We start from the raw sequence: 16,124 nt of genomic DNA, 5'->3' as shown, positions 1-16,124 counted from the left end.
TTACTGTATATGATGTTCCCTTGGTTCTGATCACTTCACTGCTATTCCAAAACTACCTCAACCTCCTTTCATGTTGAGAACATGAAGGAGTAATGGGAAATGGGGATCAACTGACTCTTCAATCTCATTCCTATCTGACCTGGTTAAAGGAAGGAGAAAATACACACACAGATGGGTTCAGAGATGCATTTAATTCAGTAAAGTAATAGGGAGGAGAAGGGATTAGAAAGATGCTAGTTTAAGGGAAGGATTAATTTTAAGCAAAACAAATGTTTAAATATGTACAAAAATATTTATAAGTCTTTTTGAGATTGCAAAGAATGAGAATCCGAATGAGTATCTACAAATTGGGGAATGGATGAATAAATAATGAAATACAAATGTGATAGAATATGATTGTGCTTTAAGAAATGATGGAGAGAGTTGTAGAGAAATCTGGAAAGACTTGTGTGAACCGATGCATACAGAACCAGGAGAATAATTTCTACAAAGACAACAAAACAGTAAAGGCAAAAAGCTTTGAGAGAATTAGGAACTCTTACCAGTATAATGACAAATCATAATTCTAGAGAATCAATGATGAAGTGTGCTATCTATTTCCTAATAGACAGTCCCAGAATTTAAAATGATTTTTTTTGGTACATGGCTAATAAGAAAATTTGTTTTGACTATACATTTTTTGTAATAGATTTTGTTTTTCTTTTGACAGGGAAGTTCTTTTAGGAGAGTAATAAGGCAGATTTTTATTGACTGATTCAAATAAAATGCAGTTAAAAAAAAATACTAACCACATCCTGATGTAAAAATGATAGTTTCCAAGATGCAGAATGAGATATAGATATTTGGAGAACTTATTTTGATTTACTATGCATATTTCTGACAAATGTTTTTGTTTTTCCTTTCTTCCTTCCTTTCTCTCTTCTCCCCACGTCTCTTTGTTTCTGTCTCTTACTCTCTTCCCTCCCTTGCTGTCTATAGATAAATAGAATAATGTTTAGAATTAAAGAAAAATAAATTCTTAATTAAAATATAAAAATTAAATCAAAGAAAAATATAAGAGGTTAGATTAGGGCTAGGCAAACAGATCTAAACATTATCTGACTACATGATAATTGAACTCATGAAAGTTGATGAGATCACTAAGTTTGATGAGAAGAATGCCCAGGTTAAGATCTAGCAAAGGAAATTAGAATACTGAACAACAAGAGCCTGGTGCTAAAATGGGTAGAGAGAGTACCAGCCCCGGAGTCATTAGGATCTGAATTCAAATTCTGATACTTACTAGCAGTGTTACCCTAGGAAGTCACATAAACATAGTTGTCTCAGAGAGAGGGGGAGGAGGGAGGGAGAGAGGGAGAGGGAGAAGGAGAGGAAGGAAGAAGCTTGATCAGACAGGACGAGAATCATTAGAAATTATTGTCATGAAAACCTGGAGAATAATGTGATTTGACAATGTCAAAAAGGTACAGAGAGGTCAAGAATATGGTAACCATTAAATTTAACAATTAAGACAGGAATGATTCTATTTTGATTTCAGCGACTTTTCCTTCAAGCTAGATGTAGTCACTTATATTATGCCTGTGACCCAATTTATTTCTGGTTCTTGTTATTTTCTGCTGTTGCTGGGTTAAGATAGATTCCGCCTCTCTTTCCAGGTTTGGGGGAGGTTGTAGAGTAGGTGTGTGGAGTACAGCCTTAAGCATTACAGTTACTTTGAGAAATGGATGGACATTTATTTGGTCCCCACAGTTAAGAAAATTAAATTGAAGAAATGAAATTTAAATTAGAAAATTGAAACCCATTGGGACATCAAAGAATAATCAAAGGTAGAGGCTATCTCTCCCCAAAGAATGTAAGAATGGAAGCTCCTGGGGCCAAGAACTGGCTATGTAATGAGAGATGGTGGTGTTAGAATTAGCATAAAGAAAGCCGCCTCACTCTACACTCTCTGGTTGCAGTTGTTAGAGTGATGGTGGTTGTGCCCTTTCTCATGAGAAAGAATAAAGACCTTTTCTGATATCTGACTCAGATTACAAGATTTTTGATACTTGTGATCATTGTCCCACATATTACCTAACCTATGGCTTACATCGGGAAGGAAATCTAATTGGTGTATAATTCCCTTCATCATTGTCTATATATTAAAATACATATTAAAATTCCTAATCTAGTTTCTTCTCCCCTTTTCACCTTATTTCATACTATTAATCTTTACTTAAACTCAGCTCCTTTTTTCTCATCTGCATTATTTTGAAAAATCCTTCTATGTCTAGAAAGTTTTTTGTTTTTGTTTTTTGTTTTTGTTTTTTTTTGTGTTTTTTTTAATATTCCCCTTTGGAATATCCTTACCTTCCTTTAAAGTTCAGCCCAGAAGCCACTGGTCTGTGAATCCTTTTCTATTCTCCTTTTTACAATGAATGACTCCATTTATTAGTAATCTCTTTAAAGTAAAACTGTAATAATATCATTGCCTGAAAACAGTGAAAGTAGTCTATAAACTAAAATAAAATTGAAAGTTAATTGTTAAAGATAGAGCCTCATAAATGTATTTTTACAATTTTGTTCTCTGCCTTCCAGTGTTTTAAGAATCTTGTGAAATGGTGTAGAAATAAGTTTTATTAAAAGTTTCATTCAAGACACAAAAATGAAAAGTGGATCCAGAAGTATATTATGATGGTTAAAATTATTTTAGCTTACTAAAACTTATTGTGGGGATTTTACTTGGAAATTATAGGATTGCTTCCAAATATCATAAATTTTAAGTTTTAACAATTCTAAATATAAATATATTTTGAAAAAATAAACATGAGAAAGCAATTTTAAAGATACCTTCAAGAGTTCTTTTGATTATACTGTTAATACTTCTCTTTTACTTCCCCTTTTTGATATCTCTAGAATAGGGACTGAGAGAATTCTTTATTATAAAATCATAGAGCATTTTTGTCACGGACTTCTGCTTGGGCAGATTGAAATAATACTCTGCTGCTATTTTTTTTTTTTCACCAGAAGAAGTTTCTTTTTAGTAGTGTTAGGAAATCTTTATGTTCTTTATGATAACTGAAATTGAAAGTAATTAAAAATCTAGAAGAGAGAGAGCTGAGTTCAAAAGAAGCTTCTAACTTTAGTTCTCTCCTTATGGCTTATTAATAGCTTTAAGTACTTCTGAGATTTCCTGAGGCGGTTTAGGCTTTGTATTTAAGAAAGAGTATGATAAAGAATTTGTATAAGCATTTTTTTTTTTTTTTGATCTGGTCCTTTGTTTATGTCATCTGTAGAATCTTGCATCCTGGGATCCAGCTAATCCTGATTGCCTTCTGCTTGTGGTGAAGGAACTCGTGCAACAGTATCACCAGTTTCAGTGTAGCCGCCTCCGGGAGAGCTCTCGTCTCATGTTTGAGTACCAGACATTACTTGAAGAGCCACAGTATGGAGAACACATGGAAATTTATGCTGGGAAAAAAAATAACTGGGTGAGTCTTTGGGAGAAATAAATTAATAACAAAAACTTAAAAATGAATATTCTCAGAAATTGTTTCCTAGTAAACGTTTGTTGTCCTTAAAAATGTTTTTGTTGGATCATACTATTCCTGGAGTTATGATCCTTTTGTCTCATTTTCCTCTACCAAAATTTTTGAAAAAGTTGTGTATACTTTATTTTTCTGACTGTATAGTCTTTTGTAGTATGGCTTCCTACGTTATCATTCCATAATTATAATTAATTATTTAATTACCAGATAAAAATATTTTCTCATTTGCCATCTTTCTTGACTTTTTCCCTGCCTTTGACTCTGCTGACCATCCTTTCCTGTTCTTTTTTCCTATCTAGGATTTCCTGACACTAATCTCTCTTTCTTTTCCTCTTAGCTCTCTGACAAATTCTCATTCTTATGCTGCATCATCATCTGTATCACACACCTAACTGGGGATGCACTCCCAGGTTCTGTCTTGGAGCCTTTTCTTTTTCTTCTGTATGTTTTCTTTTTGGACAACCCTCAGTAGCCCTGATGATTTACATTTATTATTTCTATTCAGATGATTCCTTGAGCTTTATATCTAGCTCTAATCTCTTCTGAGCTCTACTCTTACATTACCATCTCACTATTGGAAATTTAGAACTGGATGTCCCAGAGGCATCTCCAATGGAATGTTTCCAAATATAACCCATTTTCATGTGCTCCAAATCTTCTCTTCTAATGAACTCTCATATTTCTGTTATGGGTCATTTTTTTTTATGGGTCATTCTTTAAGTCCCCAGATTTATAAACTTGGTATAATCCTTGGTTCTTCATTCTCCTTTACCCCACATATGCCATAACTTTTGCATTTCTGTCTTTACAATCCTTCTTCAATCCCAACTCATTTTTCTTTATTCACACTATTGTTTCCTTATTTCAGTTCCTCATTTTTCTCACCTCGCTTGAAAAATTGCACTAACTTCCTAATAGTTTCCTCCTAACTTGTCTGTCTCCATTCCAGTAATGATGATGATGATGATGATAGCAGCTAAAAAGTATATTGACTTCAAAGCTGATAAAGTGATTTACACATATTATCTCATTTGATCCTCACAGTACCACTGTGGGTGAGGATGCTATAATTATCCTCACTCTACAGATGAAGAAAATTAGCCCAGAATGTGACTTTTTCACACAGATTTAGTCACACAACTAAGACTAGTAAGTACCTTAGGTGAATTTGAATTTAGTTCTTCTTTACTCTAAACCCTGCATTGTATTCATGATGATACCTCATTGCCCTAATCTTTTTTTCTTATTTAATATTTTATTTTTTCCAAATTACATGTAAAAATAACTGAAGTATTTCTTTTCTTCATATTTTTAGTTCTAAATTCTCTTTCAGCTCTCCTCTCCCCCTTGAGAAGGCAAGCAATTTGACATAGGTTATACATGTGTAATCATGCAAAACATATTTACATGGAAGTTATTCTGTGAAAGAAAACACAGACAAAAAATTCCAAGAAAAAGTAAGTAAAGAAAAAAAGTATGTTTGATCTGCATTCAGACTCTACCAGTTCTTTCTCTGGAGATGGACAGCACATTTTATCATAAGTCCTACAGAATTGTTTTAGATTATTGTATTGCTGAGAAATAGCTAAGTTATTCATAATGGATCATTGTATACAGTATTGCTGTTATTTGTGCAGTGTTCTTTTGGTTCTGCTCATTTCATTTTATATCAGTTCATGTGAGTATTTCTGTGTTTTTCTGAGAGTATCTTGCTCATCATTCTTAACACACAGTGGTATTTCACCACAATCTCATATAACAACTTGTTCAGCCATTTCCCCTATTGATGGAAATCCCTTCCATTTCCATTTCTTTTCCAAGACTAGAAGAGTAGCTACAAATATTCTTGTACACATAGGTCCTTTTCTTTGTGTTTTATTTCTTTAGGATACAGATCTAGTAGTGGTAATCCTTGATCAAAGAGTATGCTTCATTTTATAGCTCTTTTTTGCATAGTTCCAAATTGCTCTCCAGAATGGTTAAATCAGTATACAGCTTTACAAAGAGTATGTTAGTGTTTTAAATTTCCCCCATTCCCCTCCAACATTTGTCAGTTTTCTTTTCTGTCATATTGGCCAGTTTGACAAGTGTGAAGTGAAGTAGTAGCTCAAGAGTTTTTAAAATTTGCATTTTTCTCATCAATAGTGATTTAGAACTTTTTTTTACATGGCTAGAGATAGCTTTGATTACTTTGTCTGAAAACCATTTATTTCTTCTGATCATTTATCAATTGAGGATTGCCTCTTATTTCTCAGTTTTCTGTATGTTTAATTTTTTTTCATATATCAAAGAAACTCACTGTAAAAAATGTTTTTCACAATAATGATGTACCAACTTTCCATTTCCCTCCATTTCATTTTCTTCCTGTTTATGATAAGATGAATTTCTATATACAGCTGAGTGTGTTTATTATTTTCTCTGAGCCAGTTCTGATGTGAGCGCCCCCATGATGGGAGTACGCCCAACCCTGCTTCCCTCATTTCCCTCTTCATTGTAAAATCTCTTCCAGGTGTCTTTTATATTGGACAATTTATTCCATTCTACCTCTCCTTTTCCTGTTCTCTCAATGCATTTTTCTTTCTCATCTCTTTAATTTTACTTCTTTAGGTAATCATAGCCTTCACATTCAACTCATAAATCTGCTTTCTGTCTATGTATACTCTTTCTAACTGTCCTAATAATGAGACAGATTTTAGGAATTATAAATGTCATTTTCCCATGTAGTAATATAAAGAGTTTAACCTTAATCGAATCTCTTATGATATTTATTTCCTATTTAGCTTTTTATGTTTCTTTTGCATAGTCATATTTTCTATTCAGCTCTGGTATTTTCATCAGGAATGCTTGAAAATCGTTTATTTCATTGAGTGTGCATCCTCTCTCCCCCTCTTGGAGATAATTTTCAGTTTTGCTGGAAAGATGGTTTTTGGTTGTAACTCTAGCTCTTTTGCCCTCTGGAATATCATATCCAAACCCTCTGATTTTTTAATGTAAAAGCTGCTAAATCCTTTGTGAGCCTGACTGTGACTCCATGATATTTGAATTGTTTCTTTTTGACTACTTGCAGTATTTTATCATTGATCTAAATTCTCTACACCCATAACTGAGGGAGTTTTCATTTTGGAGAGACGATTGGTAGCTTCTTTCAATTTCTCTTTTATCTGTGGTTTTAGACTATCAAGGCAATTTTCCTTGATAATTTTTCGAAAAATGATGTATAAATGCTATTTTTGATCATGACTTTCATATAGTTCAATAATTCTTAAGTAATCTCTCCTGGATCTATTTTCCAAGTCAGTTTTTTTCTAATGTGATATTTTACCCTGAAGTGTGACTAGGGTACCTTCTCGTCTTGGCCACAAAGCTCTGCTGTGCTAGTGCTCCTCTCACTCTGTGAGTAAGATTCAGGACTGCAATCCAGTCAGGACTGCAATCCAGTTATAGGCAATGCAACAGAGTGCTATGCCTGGTGCCAGCAGAGAGAGACCAATGTAAATTTCCTTATGACTCATTGTCCAATCGCCTTATCGTCTATGGCCTGAAAGATCTGGAAATTGCTAGTGCTCCCACTGATTCAGTTACTCTGAGTCCTGTTCCTGATTTGTTGAGTCTTAAATTGATCTGGGCTCAATTGTACTCCTTTCCCATCCTGATACAACAGATTTTTTTCCTTATGATCTAAGTTTTTTTCAGCTGGAAAATTGTTTCACTCTGTCTTTTTATGGGTTCTGCCACTCTAGAATTTGTTTAGAGTCATTATTTAAAGGTATTTGGAAGGGTTTTGGTGGAGAGCTCAGTTTTGGTGGTGAGTCCCTGCCTTTACTCTGACATCTTGTCTCTACCTTTCTGCCTACTCTTTCTTATTTGTCTAATCTATCTTACAATAATCTTGGAGGATCTTCCTACCCTCCTTGTCTGCCAAAATTAATTTTTTAAGTACCAATTTTACCATGCTATTCCATAAATTTCCTAATTGCTTCTAGGAGCAAATAAAAACTCTGCCTAGCTTTTAAATAATTTTGTAACTTAGCTCTGGTGTATCAGTTTTTTCCAAAATTGAACTCATTATCTTTCCTCAAGCCCATACCTTTTCTAAACTTCCCTGTTGTTATCCATAGCACCAACACACACTGTCTAGGTATCCTCCTTTACTACTCAGTACCCTCCCAAGCCTCTTTAGTCTCTTGCTAAGTCCTAAAACTCTAGTGATGTAATTTCTCTTGTATACATCTTTTTCTTTCATTTGACATTACAACCACAATGGTATGGGCCCTTATCACTTTATAATTGAGAGTATTGCAATAGATTATGAGGGGGTCAGACAACTAGTCCGAAAGCTATTATAAGGAATCCTTTGGTGGGCACTGGGTTTAGGCCTTTGTTGCATTGTCCTTATGTAGTTCCAAGTTACAGTTGAACCCTGGAGGTTTAGATTTTATTGTCTTGGGGGCAGCTAGGTGGCACAGTGGATAGAGCACCAGCCTTGAATTCAGGAGGACCTGAGTTCAAATTTGATCTCAGACACTTAACACTTCCTAGCTGTGTGACCCTGGGCAAGTCACTTAACCCCAGCCTCGTGGGAAAAGAAAAGAAAAAGAAAGAAAGATTTTATTGTCATTAGCTGTTTTCTTTGTCTTTTTAGTCATAAGGGAAGAAAAACTGTAGAGGGTCACAGTCAATGGGAAAACTCTGGGTGAGGTATAAGACTCTTCATCCCAGAGGGAACCTGCTGACAATGTCTGGTTGGGCTCCCCATCTCCACTCCATCTCTTCCTGAGAAGTAAGGGGGCGGTGACAACCTCTGTTGGTATTTGAAACAGAGTGATAGCAGGTGGAAGAGTAAAACCAGGTAGCAAACCACATACAATAAATAGCAAGTTGTTTATGTGGTCCCACACGCTCAGTGTTATTTTTGTTACATTATAAAGAGGGGAAAGCCCTTGAAATAAATGGATTCCATTTTTCCACCTTCCTCAGGAGTCCCGCCGCATCACTTCTCCACTAAGCAGGGTATTTTAATCACCCCAATGTGGGGGCTCTAGAAAGCAACAGTACATTTTGTCACCCCAAGTTGGGGGCTCTAGAAATCAGGACACAATAAAAAACAAAGACTATTTTTAACATTGAATGTCACAGATCATGTTTCATAGTTTCTGGTAGACTTTATTTCCTTTCATGACTTTACACTTTTTTATTATTATTTGAATTTTTACAAATCAAGTTAAAACATTTATTTAGTTAAAAATACGACATTTTTGGAAATATGTAAACTCTGAATGGCTGGAAAGATTTTTGGATTCAGGATGAATGGTGGAATCAAAATATATTATTGTCAAAATACACAAAGATCAATGTTGAGCATAAAACAACCACCAAATGCAGAAATATTAAATGTACCATTTTCAGATTACAAAGTAATAAAAATTACATTCAATAAAAGGCCATGGAAAGATAGATTAAAATGAATTATAAACTAAATAACCAAATTCTAAAGAATTAGTGGGTCAAGGATCAAAAGGTAGAAGGAATAATTTTGTTAAAGAGAATGACAACAATAAGAATATATACCAAAATTGATACAAGGCAGACTGCAACTTGGAACTAAGTACAGGCAACTTGGTAGGGTCTTGAACCCAATGCTATCTCTTTTTGAAATTAATTTGAAATTACAGGAGTTTATGAATGTAGACTTCTTGAAGCTAATGCTTCAGCTGCTTCCAAAGCCTATGGTTAGCACCGCTGTGGCAGGCCTTCACTATGCTCCAGGATCGACTTCTACTCCTGTGTGACAGACCTTTTCTTCCATCTTCCTAAGTTGTCTTGGGACTGGAAAATTATTTCACCTTCAACCTTTGGTTGATTCTGTTGCACTAGAAATTTATTTAGGTTGTTGTTTTAAAATGGTATACACAGGAAATTGGAAGAATTCAGGTATGTTTTTGCCTCGACTCTGTCCTCTTTGTTCTGTCTCCAATATTACAATTGCATAATATTAAAGTTTATTTTATTGTCATTTTTCTTAAAAGTTTTTTTGAAGGCAGGAACTGTATTTTTTCTTTCTTTTTATCTCCATTGCTTAATATTATTCCTGGTACATAGTATAGATTTAATGCATGCTTATTGATTGATTGCCTATGGTCTTGTAAATAATTGTGGAGAATTAATTATTTTAATTTTATAATAGTTTCTACTCTAATATAATCCCTCATTACTTGACTAGTATTCTGGGAATGCTTTAATATCTAAATGCATAGAAGTACTCAGAGCCTGCACTATTAACTTTGATCAAAATATATTTAATCACTTGAAAAAAATAGTCCTCAAGAAGTTTCTGTGAGGTTTGGAAGCCTACTGTTTCAATCTAGTCTTTCTGTACTTCTTACCAGAAGGATTGAGGGTGTGGTGTTTTGTAACAGTAAGTTGCCTGAGTGCTTTTTAAGACTATCCTGGCTCGAAACTGGAAATTGAGTGGATGTCCATCAATTGGAGAATGGCTGAATAAATTGTGGTATATGAATGTTGTGGAATATTATTGTTCTGTAAGAAATGACCAGAAGGATGATTTCAGAAAGGCCTGGAGAGATACATGAACTGTTGCTGAGTGAAATGAGTAGGACCAGGAGATCGTTGTATACTTCAACAACAATACTAAATGATGATCAATTCTGATGGATGTGGCGATTTTCAACAATGAGATGAACCAAATCAGTTCCAATAGAGCAGTAATGAACTGAACCAGCTATACCCAGCAAAAGAACTCTAGGAGATGACTATGAACCACTACATAGAATTCCCAATCTCTCTATTTTTTTCTGCTTGCATTTTGGATTTCCTTCACAGGCTAATTGTACACTATTTCAAAGTCCGATTCTTTTTGTACAGCAAAACAACTGTTTGGACATGTATACATATATTGTATTTAATTTAACATATTTAACATGTATTGGTCAACCTGCCACCTGGCGGGGGGGAGGGGAAAAATTAGAACAAAACATTTGGCAATTGTTAATGTTGTAAAATTACATGCATATATCTGATAAATAAAAACTATTAAAAAAAAATACTTCCCTGGCTCACCAGTAATCCTGAGTAATACTGGAGACTTAACTGACTGTGCTTCAGCTAACGCATTGCTCAAAGTCTAGCTTATAACACAAACTATTGCAATATCTTCTTCTTGGTTCTCTTGCTGTTGGTTTCTCTCTTTTCTAGTCACTCTTCCAGACAGCTAATAAGTTGGCCTTCTTAACAGATCTCACCCTCTTACTCAAAAAAAATCTTCATTGATTTCTCCTTGAAATTATTGAAATTACTTTGTATTTATAGATGTATAAAATCTTAGGAACATAGATTGAGAGCCAGAAGAGATCTAAATGAAAGGCCAGTTTGCTTGTTTAATAGATGACAAAACTAATGCTTATAAATGATTGGCCTGATGTCACATAGCTAGTAATATTGTCAGAGGCAGGATTTGGCTTCGTCTCTCTGACTCCATATTTCTGTTCCCTGTTGTATTACCCTTACCCCAATTAAATGTAACATTCTTCCTGACTCTAAATTTTTGTTCTCACTTAATAAATTTTTTTTATTATCTAATAGTTACAAGTTCTCATGGCATATTCTTTTTATGTTAATATCCTTAGAGCTGTTCCAGTGCTTTCTATAGCTGATCTGAGCTACTGGAATACTGATCAAGGGGTCCCCAGAGTTTAGCATTTCCATGAACTTTTGCAGATATTTACTCATAGTTGATAGAAAAGTGGTAACTTTTGGAAGATGTCCAATGATCACCTGCACTGAGAGCAAGATACTCTAATCCCATTATTCACTTTTCTAGAAATAGTAGGATATCATTTAAGAAGCAAAATGTGAACAAAAGAGACTTCAGAATGAAGCACTGTCAGTACTAAAATAGTGACTTCAAGTCAAATGACTCAAATATTCAACTAGGTTAACATTCTCTGAGATGAACATTCATGTTATTCAAAGCTCATTACAGTGGAAGTAGTAAACTAAAAATTGTTTTTTGAATAAATAGAGTATCAGTTAATTGAAGGATGGCTAAACAAATTGTCAGAAATGGATGAAATGAAAGACTACTCCTCTCTAATAAAAGGTCATTATGAGAAATTAAAAATATCATAGGAAGATATAAATGAACTGAAGCAGAATAAAATAAACAATCAGGGAAATGAAGTATTTAACATTAAGTTAATTGAAGGAAAGGCAACTACTTTGCTTGATATTCTTTGATTGTTCATTTTGTCAGCTCTCACTTTCCATATCCTGCCTAGTAAACGTATCTTATTTATCTTAGACTGTGCATGCTTTCACTCCTAGATTTGTGCTCATTGAAGTTAGATTGGCTCCAATCTATTACCCATAATTATATTATCTTTTTAACTCAAATAACAGGTCTTACCTGTTTTTGAATTAGCCTTCTGAAAATCTGCCTTTTTACCTGTCTGATTCTTCCCTCCCTCTCCCAGTCAGTATTTTCTAAAAAATAGAAGTTCTTCAGAAAGTAATTAGATTCCTTATATTGAATAAACTTTTACATCATTTTTTCTTCTGGGTAACCAATAATTAATTTATTAATCAGGCTAATTGATAGCAAATTGGTGGTCAGTTGTTTCTTTTGATAACTAAAGATCTTTTTTCCCAGTAATCAAAGATCACTTTTGCCTCTTTCTTAAGCTATCTCATTAATAGATTGAAATATATATAATCACCAAATTGATAACTGTGGTTAAATAATCGTTAGGTACTCTAAATACTTTTTATTTTATTCTTTTATATAGAATAAAATTGATGTTTCAGTGTCATACAATTATGTATAATTCAATGACAGTAATGTGTGACATCAAGCTAGTGTACTATAAATGTTAAAATCAGTGGTTCGAGTGCTTCTTTAGAAACTCACCAAATAGGATGTTGCTATAGCATGGTAATTACAATGTATTTTGTATTCTTTACTATAAACCATTTAATCTTCTTAGATATCACTCTCATCCTTCTCCTTATGTTAGACTTCATTTGTCCATGTTAAATTATAGACCACAGGCCTTAAAGATAATTGTTATAGTAACAGTTCTTCACTATTTGGGGAAGTTTTTGGTCTCATTGTTATGGTTCTCTTTTTACAGACTGGGGAATTTTCAGCTCGATTCCTTTTGAAGTTACCAGTGGATTTCAGTAACATTCCCACATACCTACTCAAGGTAAAAAAAAAAAAAAAAAAAAAAAAAAAAAAAGATTTCATCATGTTTAGATTACAAATGAAGTTAATACTTTATTACTAGCTGTGTGACCTTGGACAAATCACTTAACCCCAATTGCCTCTTCCAAAAAAAAAAAAAAAAGAAAAGATTATAAATGAAGTGTTATGTTAACTGTTTCATATGAAATATTGGATAATCAGACATTCCTTAGGATGATGAATAATACTTATTGCTTGAGTCATTTTTTTGTAATTTAAAATTATGATAACAAAAATACTTAGGAATTAATTTTCTTTTTAAAAACATAAGATAGGAAAAGTAAGCGTAGAAATAAAATAAATCATTTGAAATCCTTATGGAGTCTTGAAAAATTTAGAGAATTATTTTATCAAACATTTAAAGAACAATTAAAAGTTACACCACACTGGTTATTCTAAAAAAAAAAAAAAAAAGTTCTTTAGTAATTTTTGGCTAGCTGAATTTCTATTTCTGAGATTGAATCGTTTAGAATCTTTTTGTCTTGATTTTTACAACTTATATATTTTACATTTTGTAGATATTCATCTGTTTCCTATAAATTTTCAACTTTGATGGCATATAACTATATCAATTTCTGTTAATTTTCTTTGTTTTATTTCTACTGGTCATAAATTTAATCCATTCATTTTTTGGTAATATGGTTCCTCATCTCTCTTTGAATAAAATTAACTAATTAGCTTACCAATTTTGTTAGTTGTTGCATTTATATTTGTTTTCAGAAAAAAACAGCTATTTATTGTCAATTTTGTTTCTCTTTTATTTTTAAAAATATTTTGTTTTGTGGTCATTTTGGATTAGTGTACTGATGTATCAGCAAAAAAAAGAAATTGTGTATGGGTGAATCCCATAAAGAGGAGTCAAATAAAAGTAGTCTAGAGAATATAGCAAAGGAAGTAAGGGAAGAATTAAATTATTATTTCTTGGAATAGGGTGGCATACCTGTTGATTACTCAAGGAATAGGAAAGATTAGGAGAAAATAAAGATTTAGAAATACTCATTCAATTGAGCAAATTCTAAATTCTTTATATATTACTTTTTACACAAACTCTACTAATTTTAACAAAGCCATAAATTATGTTTTTGCTGCTCTGTCATTCCTAAGCAAATGATTTGGAAAATGGCATTGGCCTTAGTGTCAGAGGATCTTCCTGTTATTTCCTCTGTTTTGTACTTTTAAAAAATGTTTGCCAGTTTAAAAGTTAATAAGTAAATTCTTAAGTTTAATTTTTCTTTTTATTTAAAGTTTAAATTGTTTTTAGATGTTTATTTATAATTTATAGATTGAGGAATTGATTTTACTTTTGAAAAGTTGTATTTATTACTTAGCCATTTTGCTTGATATATTTTATTAATATTACTATTATTTTAATGTTGTCATCATTTCTGTGCTTGATATATTTTTATTAATATTACCATTATTTTTATGTTGTCATCATTTCTGTTTGTAGACATCATATATTTCCTCAGTTATATTGTCAACTGTGCAACAAAAACAAAGGCTATTTAGTTTTTGTGTTTGTATTGTCAGCATCAGTGTTATTGTATAATGTGTAATTTATAATAGGAGATTAATCCATGTTTATTGAATTATAATGAATTAAATATTTTTTAGTATTGTTCTTTGAGGCAGGTGGGTAACTTAGTGGGTAGGAAGATTTGAGTTCAAATTTGGAAATACACCTATACTTACAAGCTACTTGATCAAGTTAAATTTTTTTTTCTTGTTTGTCTGTTTGCCTCCGCTCCTCATTTGTAAAATGAGCTGGAGAAGGAAATGGCAAACCACTACCATATTTCTGCCAAGAAAACCCCAAAAGGGTTTGATATGACTGAAAATAAACAACAAGCACCAATTAGCTTTTGAGTTGTTACAAAATTTTTATGAGGTGATATTTATGAAGTGTTTGTCTTAGTCTTTCACATATAGTAGATAACTTATAAAATGCTTATTTCCTTCTCCATTAATAGTACCAGCTTCCTAGGGTTGTTATGAGAAAAGAATGTACTTATAAAAAAATTGTAAATGATAGTTTACAGATAAATACTGGTTATTTTCATGTGATAAAATATATTTGTTTTCTTTTTATAATTCTGTTTATATTTGGTTAGAAATAATAGGAAGCCATTGGAGTCACATAGTAAGATGTCTTAAGAAAAATATTTTGGCAAAATATAGGTTGACTTTGAGTAAAGACCAATTAAGAAGTTGTAGAAGTGCTCTATAGAAGAGATGAGGGCCTGAACGAACATAGTAGTTAATATGCGTGGAATATGGGGATCAGTTGGGAGAGATGTAGAACTGTCAAGATATAGTAGTTTATTGAATATATGGGATGAGAGAAAGAATAAGGATTTGCATACAGGATAATATGGAAATTGTGAACTTGAGAATACTGGAGGGTTGGTAGTGCCTTGGATAGAAATGGGGACGTTTGGCAGGGGAAGAGTTTGGGGGAAACAGTACTGAGTAGTATAACTAATAATTTCTATTTAGTAATTACCAGAGATGGTTAATATCTACTTTTTTTTTCTATTATTGTGCTCAGATTTTTGCCAATTTTCTCATTTTTAATTTTTAGACTTTTCTCTATCTTAATGCACCATTATTGATTTACACATTGTCTTTCTTTAGTTTAGTTAGCTTATCTTTTAACTTATGTGTCTTCTCTGCTATTCAGTAAATATGTATTTGATATAAATATTATGTCTTGCCATTGGTAGGCAAGATTACTGAGTCAAGAAAACCAGGTTTGACTCAGGCTTGTTTGTGGTTTGGGATTAGAATTAAATTAAAATTAGAATTAAAAAAAATATTCTTAGACCATCTAACATTTAAGAAAAAAAATTTACTTTCCCACAGCATGGAAAAGGTATTCAATAAAGAAGAAAGAATTGAGAGATTGACAGTACTAGAGACGGAGTAAAGATAAGAGTAGGAGTGGTGGGAGGGAGAGATTATTAATCACTATTTATCAGATACTTTTTACAAATAATTAATAACAAATTATTGATTGCTGTATGCCAGACCAAGTTTCTTTGCCTCTGTCTGCCTTCTTGTGTACTAACTTTTGCACTTAATCAGAAGTTCAAATCTTATTCATCTGTTGGATCATATAAGACTCTATCATGATTTCAATATCTTTTAAGTAAAAATTAGCTTAAACTGTCAAAAGTGGGGCCTCAGGAAAAGCTAGCCTAGGAGTTGTGGCTGTGATCTTAGCAGATATCGCTATTATCATACCAGTGTGCAAGTTTTTCCTCTTGAATACCCATTGAATGTTTGATCATGGTCACATCATTTAATGTCTTAGTTAAGATACTATCTGCATTGGTGCA

The 16,124-nt window shown here is 32.8% G+C and overlaps 1 protein-coding gene across 3 annotated transcripts in view; it reads left to right on the top strand.

Annotated features, from left to right (window-relative positions):
- BABAM2 (BRISC and BRCA1 A complex member 2) overlaps window positions 1-16,124 on the top strand; it is a 514,351-nt gene that overhangs the window by 135,145 nt on the left and 363,082 nt on the right. For 2 of the 3 annotated variants that reach the window (XR_012486190.1, XM_074288294.1), the window contains exons 5-6: window positions 3,276-3,470; window positions 12,674-12,748. Coding sequence is in view for 2 of the 3 variants with exons in the window: in XM_074288294.1 (XP_074144395.1) it covers window positions 3,276-3,470; window positions 12,674-12,748 (270 nt within the window). In the remaining variant the exon portion in view is untranslated. The remainder of the gene's footprint in view (window positions 1-3,275; window positions 3,471-12,673; window positions 12,749-16,124) is intronic. The other variant, XM_074288295.1, reaches the window with a different exon arrangement.

This window comes from Sminthopsis crassicaudata, chromosome 2, assembly GCF_048593235.1.
Source record: "Sminthopsis crassicaudata isolate SCR6 chromosome 2, ASM4859323v1, whole genome shotgun sequence".
NCBI lineage: Eukaryota > Metazoa > Chordata > Mammalia > Dasyuromorphia > Dasyuridae > Sminthopsis > Sminthopsis crassicaudata.
Note: the sequence above shows the minus strand (reverse complement) of the source record. Positions and strands in the feature narration are given on the sequence as shown.